General features: G+C 50.6%; 1 protein-coding gene across 6 annotated transcripts in view; it reads right to left on the bottom strand.

Annotated features, from left to right (window-relative positions):
* Positions 1–561: 561 nt before the first annotated feature.
* Positions 562–9,496, bottom strand: part of Pkig (cAMP-dependent protein kinase inhibitor gamma) — a 64,994-nt gene continuing 56,059 nt past the window's right edge. For 3 of the 6 annotated variants that reach the window (XM_034496482.2, XM_034496484.2, XM_034496483.2), the window contains exons 3-4: positions 5,597–5,767; positions 562–1,252 (exon numbers count right to left, since the gene is read on the bottom strand). In XM_034496482.2, coding sequence (XP_034352373.1) covers positions 1,173–1,252; positions 5,597–5,744 — 228 coding nt within the window. In that variant the 5' untranslated portion in view covers positions 5,745–5,767 and the 3' untranslated portion in view covers positions 562–1,172. Of the gene's footprint in view, positions 1,253–5,596; positions 5,768–7,738; positions 8,050–9,496 lie in introns of those variants that run through there. The other 3 variants (XM_076930195.1, XM_034496485.3, XM_034496486.2) reach the window with 3 other exon arrangements.

The following is a 9,496-nucleotide window of genomic DNA, read 5'->3' as shown; positions in this document are numbered from 1 at the left end:
GAGTATCAGGCCAGGGGAGCCAGGACTTCCTTCCTCTTTTCCAGAGGGGCTGTTTGAGCAGATGCTCCTGAACACTTTGCTCCTTTAACCAGTCCTTTGGAGTTATTTTTACTATTTTAAAGACTTGTTTTTATGTATATGGGTGTTTTGCCTGCTTATATGTATATGTATCATGTGTGCCTGGTAGCAGAGGGCAGAAGAGGCACCACCTCCCCTGCACTGGAGTTTAGGTAGCTCTAACTACCATATGCACATGTGCACATCAGAGGACAGCGGGGGAGAGCTGGTTCTCTCCTTCTACCACGTCAGTCCCAGGGACTGAACTCAGGCTGCCAGGCTTGGCATTAAGTCTCTACCCACTGGGCCATCGCACAGGCCCCTTTCAGGCCGTGGCAGATGTGGGCTGTGGGTGGGTGGGGTGAGGAAGGGCTCATGAGACACCACATGAGGAGTAGTGCTGGTCACTACAGGACTGAGGGCAGCAGTGGGGCCCTGTGAGGTGCAGGTGTGGAGACGCGGAGCCCAGCTGTGCAGTTCAAAGAAAAGATCTTAAGCCAGCCACACAAATCACCAGCATTTATTTCCTGGGCCTAAGTATCAGTCTCTTGGTACTAAGGGCAAAGAACTGGTCAGTTGGTTTTGAGTCCAAATCCTTTCCCAAAACTGGATCTGTGAGGCTCCATGAGGGAACTTAGAGCTGCATAGATCATCAGAACTGAGTTTTAAACGGCTTTCAAAACAAAACCAAAAACCAAAACCCAAACAGAAAAAAACTGATTGTCAGCTCCCTGCTCTCTCTGAAAAAGTTATGTTTTTAAAAAATGTAAAAGAGGCTTTAAAAAAGGACTAGGAAGATCTTCCTGACAGACGGCTAGCTGGAGGGGTGAGTGGCTGATGGGACAGTCCCTGTCCAGGTGGCAGCTGCTCACCTAGAGGCAGGGCCTGGCTCGCCCCGCCTAGCTGAATAAATAACACCTCGTGGAGCTAGTGTCTTCCAAGTGGACCTGGGCACCGTGGGGAGTTGGGGGAGTGGAGCCTGTGGGGTGGGTGGAGGACTGTGCTGGAGTGGGGGCCACAGAGGACTCCATGATCCTCTCAGTTGGCCTGACTGGCCAGGGCTCCAGTCCAGGAGGTACAGCAGGTCTCTTCTAGCCTGTAGGACACAGGCAGACTCAGGACGAGGTGTTCGTGTCACTGCTCTCGGGCTGGCTGCTGGCTTCCTTGTCTGGGGTACTTCCCTCTGCCTGTCCTTCTGCAGGGGAGAAGAGGAGTAAGTTTTCTTCTTTCACTCATTTATACACTGAGAAGTACAAGGGGCCTGGAAAAACCAGCCAAACTGACCACCGAGGCCAGCCTTGGAAGCAGGCTAACATTTAGGGAGGGAGGGACCAAGGCCAGAGAGGCTCTCAAGTCTCAATTTTTACTATGGAAAGGCTGCCAGGGCTGCTAGTGCAATAAAACTCAGGAAGTCAGGTTATGGACATGTGGAGCACATGCTCTCTAGAGGGGAGAATGTTAAGTTCCCAGCAGAAAGTCCGTGCTTAGCAATGGGAGTTTCCTTGAACACCGTATAGGAGACTCAACCAGTGGGCAGCTCAGGAGTGCTCACTGTGGCCTGTACATCCCAAGGTAGAGGATGTCTGACTCTCAATACCACTGACAGCATCTAACCCTGCTCTATTCCAGCCAGCCAGAAACTTGGGCTGGAGTAAGGGACAGCAGAAGGCTGAGAGGAGCCGCCTGGCCTGGCCAGCAAGTCCCTACCTGAGCTCATCCTCACTCACAGCTTACCTGAAGCCCCGTTGTGAGGTGGGACCGGCAGCTTCTGCCTCACCCACTTGATAGCAGGCTTGCACTCTGTTCTTCAACCTTCCCAGGCATCCAGAGATGCCGGTTATGGGCAAAACTCAATCAATAATGCAGTCTCAAGCCCCAGTGACCCTGGTGCCACTGGAGGTACATGCCATTCTGCCTAGGCCTGTCTTTATGTCCATGTTAAGCTCTGGGTCTGGCAGTCTGTCAAACAATCCACACAGCAACCTGAAGGTGTGGTTAGGGTCATGATGCCCATAAGAAAACAGGCTCAAAGGGGTGAGCTGATGTACCTGCAACCAAAGGGGAGAGCCTACTTAATGCTGGGCCCCACTTCTTCCTCTAAGCTGCATTCTCTGGCATTTATAGAGGCGTGCTGGCAGGACAGCCTCCCATTGCCCCACACAGCAGTCTTTGGCCCTGAGTGTTCATGGAAGTAAATACTTTGGACAGAATTTGGCACTGTAGCTCAAGTATGTGCCAATCTGAGCCTGCCTGTCCTGAAGCAGCCTCCTTTGAGGATGATGGCTGAACCAAGATTCAGCCACAAAGTTCTTCTGGCCTCTGGAGGCCTAACACCCCTGAGGTAACACTTGCATTTGTGAAGCCTCCATGAACTGGGGACCCTTTAAACTCCCCCATTGTCTGTCCTGTTACTACACTGTTAGAGAATGCAGGCAAGTCACTTTGCAGTAACCAACCTGGCAGAGATGAAAACATCCTGAAGAGACTCTATCCCTTACCTTGGCTGTCAGACTATGAAAACATTGGGCCCCCAAGAAATTATATAGTCCCAAGGATCTGCTGAAGAAGAAAAGCCTGAGCCAACCAGAGGGACTTTTCTCCAGGAAAGAGTTCTGTAACTTACCAGCGCTTGAGGATAGTGGGCCCTGCACAATGAAAGATCAGTGACGGCCGGACCACACCTTGTGCAGGACAGTTCGGGTATGCACAATGCTGGCCTCTACTTATACCTGCCCTCATGGCAGAGCCCCAAAGATGAACTTGGAGGGATCACTCGACCTCTCTGTCCCTTTTCCCAATGTGGCCACACTGAATAAATTGCCTTTTGTTGTTCTTCATTTTAATTTGGCTTTTTTAAATTTTATTTTTACTTTATGTCATTGAGTGTTTTGCTTGCACCTATGTATGTGAACATGCATGTGTGGCATGTTTGGAAGTCAGATGGTATCTCCTGAAACCAGAGTTATAGATGTTGCAAGCTGCTATGAAGTGGTCTTAACCACTGAACTTAACCACTAGCTCCTAATTCAGCTCTTTGGTTTATTGAAGACTGATGTCTGAATCTGGCTTGATGGAACGTAGGTTATAACCCTAAGTCCTCTCTGACAATCATACTTCCTCTATGCCAGCCCCAGCCCTCCCTTAGTTGAGGAGAAGGTCCTCTCCCATCAGTCCTAGGGAGGAAAGAAAGCGTGCTGCCCAGGGTCAGTGCACCCTCATCTCCACGGCTGGCCTATGGCTTCTCTTCCTCTTAAGCAAAGTAAAGCAAATGTGTGTTCCATGAGAAGACAGCGGGGACAGACAGATGTGTGCACCGCATGCTGGAGTGCTGACAGATCCAGCCACAGAATTGGGGAGACCAGGTAGCTCTTATGTCTACTCATACCCTATGCGGACTAAAGTCCTGTTCTACTCAGGCTATGCATTAGCCCCCGAAAGTTGCAGCAGAGAAAACTCTGGGGCCCTTGACCTGTGGGTCAGAATCTGGGGGATAGCAGATCCAGATTCTGTCCTCAGCTTATGTGAGGCTGCTGGGCTCAGAAATGCCTGGAGACACTTTACTGTGAGCATCCTCACAGAAGGCTTCTCATAGCTGGTCCCCTTGCCTCAATTCTATCAAAGGTGCTTCAGTACCTGGCAGCAATCACGTTCTGTCCTCATGTCTCCTTTTTACATATCAGTCATGGTGGCTATCAAGCTTCATGTAGTGGGAGGACACAAATACCACAGACTCTCAGTAAGGGCAAATGGGATTGGAAAGGCCTGTATGAGGGACTAGTAGCTGTGATGGCTAAGGATGAAGGAAAGCAGCAAACAAAGCTGATGAGAGCTGAACAGAGCACAGAAGCCTTGAAACCCTTGGCACTGCGCCTGGTGTGCCAGCTGGGCCCACTGCTCAGTCGGCTGGATAGTGAGCAGCAGTGAGTAGGTACCTGTCACGTGCCAAACACTGCTAGTTACAGAGGGCATGAGACAGCCTGTGCTGGAACAGCTCAGTTCAGAGGGGGTGTTTACAGGGCCATGGAGACAGGGAGAAAGGGGCGCTTCTGCTTAAGACAAGCTGTGGTCAGGGAAGGCCTTAGCATTAAAGGCACCACAATGAGAAGCAATGGCCAGAAGCAAAGCCTGCAGCCTTTGTGCTGGCTGGGAGAGAACAAAAGTGGGGACTAAGAGTTGGGGCTGCAGAGGGGCATGGGTGAACATTGTGCAGGTGTCCATACTTGAACAGAAAGCAGGGACCAGCTCAAGGAAGACCAACAGGGCCTCAGCCTGGGAAACTGGGTGAGGCTCTGGGAATAAGGGTCAGGGTACTCTCGAGACATAGGACTGTCATAGCAATGATAATCATTTGCTGGGTGAGCCTAGGAAACTCCAGTTTCTCTTAGCCTCCGTTGATCTATTACATGAGAGACTGGGTCTCTGACCCCAACATCTTCCCTCTTCCATGTTCCTAAGTCACTCCTGGGCAATGAGGACTAAGAATCCTAGGCTGGGGCCACACAGACAAAGACAATGCTCCTAGTGTAGCACAGTAGGAAGCCGCAGTGCACCATGGGAAGTGATATGGCAAGCAAGGCTCTGAGCCTGCAGCAGAGAAGAGGTAGGAAAGGGTTTTCAAGGAAGGGTCTATGGCTAACTGTGGACCTGAGCTGAACAGAGGCCTCTGAGAACAGAGGAGAAGTGGGGAGCAGGGTGTCCCAGGCAATGCTGAGTCCCCTTGGTTTCTTCATTGGGTCATTTTGCCTGGGGTCACAAACTGCCTGCCGTGTGCAGGTATAACAGGGCTCCTCTCTCCTGAAACTAAAGTAAAGAAATGAGGCCTTTGAGAGTAATGTGGCCGGGACACACTTGCTCAGGAGGCTTCTGCGAGCATCTGCTAAGCTGGCTCTGGGAGTGAAGGGACAGCAGGCTCCGCTGGGGTTGTTCTACTCAAAGGTAACTGTGAGTGAGGTGAAGGCCATCACAAGGAAGCCCTGACCCTTTCTTTATAGAGAAGCAGACAGAGATGGGCGAGTGGGGAAAGTGTGGGTAGGGTGTAGGTGGGACCCAAGGACAGGCAGGCTAGCCAGCAATGCATGACTTCTGGGAAGCACTGAAGAGTGAGTACCTTGGCTCTGAGGTGTTACCATGAAGTCTGGGGCAGAAGCCTGACAGGACAGGGCAGGCTAACTAATCCTGCTGTCTGCTGTTCAGGAAAGGCATGGAGTCCATGTGAGCAGCAGGTAAACATGGTGGCTGTGCAGGTGAGGAGACGCTAAGGCATGGAGTGCTGCGGGTTAGGATTTATTACAGAAATCTAACAGGACTTGTTGGAGTTGGGACAGGAAGAAGGGAAGTGCCCTGGACACTCATCAGAGCCCTTGGAACCAGGGTGTGGCACTCTCTACCCTAGACATCTGCTGGGCTAGGCCAACAACTGCAAACAGCCCCAATTCAAATGCAGCTGCTTTCCTGAGGAAGATGTAGGGCCTAGAGGCTAGCGAAAGCTGACAAACTACCTCCCACCTGCCCACCAGGATGCTGGGGCATTGGCTCTGACCTGTCCCAAGTGCGAGCTCGCCCATGTCTCCAGCGAGCTTCCGAACACTCACGGCCTCCGAGTCACCCTGGATGTCAGGGACTGCATTCCGACGGCCTGTCCGGTCGCAGGAGATGAAGTCCGAGTAAGAGGACTCGACTTCCATCATGCCTGTTGCATCGCTCCTCAAGCCTGTTGGGACAGGAGCAGAAGTGAGACACCTTTGTAACTCCACAGTTAGACAACTCCTACCCACATCTTACAGAACAAGCATGAAGCCAGGCATGGTGGTATATGACTTTAATCTTATCACTTGGGAGGCAGAGCTCTGTGAGCTCTAGGCTAGCCTGGTCTACCTAATCAGTTATAGGACAGCAAAGGCCACATAGAGAGACCTGTTTTATTTTTTAAAAGAAACAAAAAAGCAAAAAGAGAGAGAGGGAGAAAGGGAAGAAAGGAAGAAGGAGAGGAGGGAAGGAGGGAGAGAGGAAGGGAGGGAAGACAGAGATAAGACATGCATGAGGGTCAGGAAGATGGCTCAGTGGGTAAAGAAAGGTGCTTGCCACCAAGCCTGATAATCTTCTGGGTTCAATCCTCAGACACCATGTGGTAGAAAAACAGAACTACATGTTCTTCTTTGACCTTCACACTTGCACTGTGTGCCTTGTGTATGTACACACACACACACACACACACACACACCAAAATAAATGTAAAAAACATCTAAGAACATGCATTCCATCTTGATCCAAAGTAAAGCTGATGACAGCTTTCCACGCTCACCACAGCGCGTGCCCAGCACTGTCTAGGGGTACAGAGGGAGAGGGAGCACAGAGCAAGCCAGCACACTCCTACCTCACAGAGCTTACAGTTCACCGCATCCACTGTCAAGATACCATCACTTAGCTCATAACTTCATGTTCAGGGCTTCAAGGGCGCTAGAGGGATGGCCAGGACCCAACCAAGACTCAGAAATGGAATGTAGCACGTCAGCCAACATCCAAGAACGGTATGGGAAGAATCTGGGCATGGTAGTCTACACCTGTAACTTCAGCACTGAAGAGACTGAGGCAGGAGGATTGCTATGAGTTTGAGGCCAGCCTGAGCTACGCAGTTGCATAGTGAGCTCTAGGATAATAGAATGAGACCCTGTCTCAAGTAAAATTGTAAAATGAAGAGAGAGGCAAGAATTGTAAAAAGAAAACAGAAAGAGTGTACAAGGAGTGCCCTACGGAAGGGGACAGCAGTACCGAGCCTCTGAGCAGGATAGGGTGTAGCACAAGCGCAGGAAGGTCTCACAGGAGGGACAGTGACAGGGAGGACACTGAGGGTTGGAAGAGCACCCTGGAGGGGTTTTAGGTAAGATCCTGAAGACAAGCTGTGGATGGGGTAAGTTAGGAGGCTTCTGGGAGTCCGCTGTGAGAACACAGCAGCAGCTAAGCAGACACCAAGATGGATTCTAGACACAACCTGGAGAACAAATGTGGGCAGTTTCTTCTGACAGGGAGTTTTGGTTTCTGACTTAAGTCAGGAGGTTGGGGGAGGGAGGCATTGCTACTGAAATGGGACCCAGAGGGACCCAGAGAGGAACATTTGGGACACCAGGTAGGTGGAAAGCAACCATTCAAGGGTAATTAATTCCCTGCTGGCTTCAAGTTCCCATGAGCTCTCTTATGGGAAAGGTGGGAGGGCACATGGAGGAGGCTGGAGTGGGAACAAAGGCATGAGACCAGGAATGCTCAAGGCCTGTGGTGGACAGTGGTCTAGAGTGGAGAGAACCACAGTTCTAAGGAAAGAACACGGTAATTATTTAGGGACCAGACCATACATTAGATTTCATAGCCAATTCTCTGTAGCAAAGACCCTGTCCCCCTGAGTTTCCAAATGAAGGCTGGAGCAAAATTCTGTGTAAGGGAGTCCTCCCCCTGCATCCAGCAGATGGCGCACCCTGCCTGTCTTTCCTAGCTGTGGTGAGCACCAGAGCTGCAGCGACAACCTCCACTGAAAACTCCTGGAGGTGGTTCCTTCTGCTGGTCACTCTGCCTCCCCTTCCTTTGGGAAAACTGTTCAAAGCCTCAGCACAGTGGAATGGCCTATTGCGATGGTGATGACACTGTCTACAAATGATGAGACTGCAGCAGAAATGGTAGTAAGGATAGTCACCAGGCGCTTGCTCACGTGCATCACTGTCAACGGTCCCACTCTGTGTAGGTGTAGCTTTATAACCCGACTTGGAAAGGTCTCAGGCTGATCCATGTGGTTTAGGCTCAGATGTTTCCCCAGGTGAGACCAGCTGGGCTGCCCACAGCATCTGTTGCAGCCTCTTTCCTCAGCTCTTTTCCAGTTAGAACGTCAGTTCCATGAAAAGGGATTTGTGTCTGGATTTTCAATGCACCAGACTGAAAGGCCTGATCTTGGCAGCTGAGCCAAACCCACTCTGCTGCTTCCTTCCAAGATGCTGGGCTTGGCACCTGCTACAGAGGAGTGTGCTATAAATACACCTGGATCACACAGCTTTTCATCCACCCACCCGCCCACCCACCCATTCTCTCCTCCATTCCCTATCTGTGGGATGACAGAGTGACCCCAGGGACTGCAAGGAAGGCTCTGCCTGGCAGAGTGCTGCACTGCTCTCGCTATCTCCAGGATCTGATACCAGCAGATGGGTGGAGTTACCTGCTGAGCTAGCCTGCTGGCCTCTCACTGGGACAGACTCCCTAGGGCTCTAACCTTGCTCTTGCTATGTCTGACCTTTGAGCCACCCAGGCAGAAAGCTGCTGCTGCTGCTGTTGGCACGCCCCAAACCCAATCCTGGAAAAACATCCCTTGTCATCCTCAGGAGCCGTGATTCCAAACAGCTCTGGGGAGTTTTCCAACTCAACACACAAACACCCAAATTCACTGTCTTCCATGACTGTAGTCGACACGCTATGGTGGCATAGGCTTAGGATTACAGCTACTTAGGATGCCAAAGGAGGATGATCTCTGGTCCAGCTAGCCTGAGGTACATAGGAAGATGTCATCTCAACAGACAGACAAGCATGAGGGAATGTTTATGTATACTGTAAGTGAAATAAAATCATACAGTCACATATGAGTATTTAACTTTGTTTGTTTGTTTTTCAAGACTACTCTGTGTAGCCCTGGCTGTCCTAGAACTCACTCTGTAGACCAGGCAGGCCTCAAACTTAGATATCCACCTTCCTCTGCCTTCCAGGTGCTGGGATTGAAGGTGTGTCCTACCACAGTCCGGCTATTCTCAAACTTGGGATCCTCCTGCCTCCACATCCTCCAACAAATCCTACCAGTGTATGCCACCACAGCCACTGACTGATTTTTAAGTATTTACGTTACTTTTTCTTTTTATATTACTCTACTTTTTAAAAGACTGGGTCTCATGTAGCCTGAGCTGGCCTTGAACCCCTGATCTTCCAGCCTCTATTTCCCAGCTGCAGGGATTAAAGCTATGTGCCACACCTGACTCACCTTCTCCATCTCCTTCTGGGCAGTGGCTTTGCTTCTCATTAACTATTACTGGTGCTGCAGATGTGCCCGATGCCTTCTGCACACTCGGGAAGAGTCCTGTCCCCCCTGCACCCAAGCCCAAAACTTAATAAATTATGTATCCAAGAGGAAGAAAACTCAGAAGGCACAAATGGAGAGACGCAAGAACTGGGTGTTTCCACCCTGTTTCAGACACGCCCCAGCACAATATATCTTGGGTCCTTGGTGATACACAAAACCCCTCCCCCCTTCTTCCTTCCCATCCTTTTCCCTTTTTTGTAAAGAAAATTTTCATCTGTTCTTTTTTTTTTAAATCTTACTGTTATTGTGTGTGCATGATGTGAGTGCAGGTGTGTGGGAGCCACAGTGCTCACATGGAAATCCGAGGACCTCTCCTGTGCATTCTGGGGTCTGAAC

The sequence above is a fragment of the Arvicanthis niloticus genome, chromosome 2 (genome assembly GCF_011762505.2).
Source record: "Arvicanthis niloticus isolate mArvNil1 chromosome 2, mArvNil1.pat.X, whole genome shotgun sequence".
Classification (NCBI taxonomy): domain Eukaryota; kingdom Metazoa; phylum Chordata; class Mammalia; order Rodentia; family Muridae; genus Arvicanthis; species Arvicanthis niloticus.
Note: the sequence above shows the minus strand (reverse complement) of the source record. Positions and strands in the feature narration are given on the sequence as shown.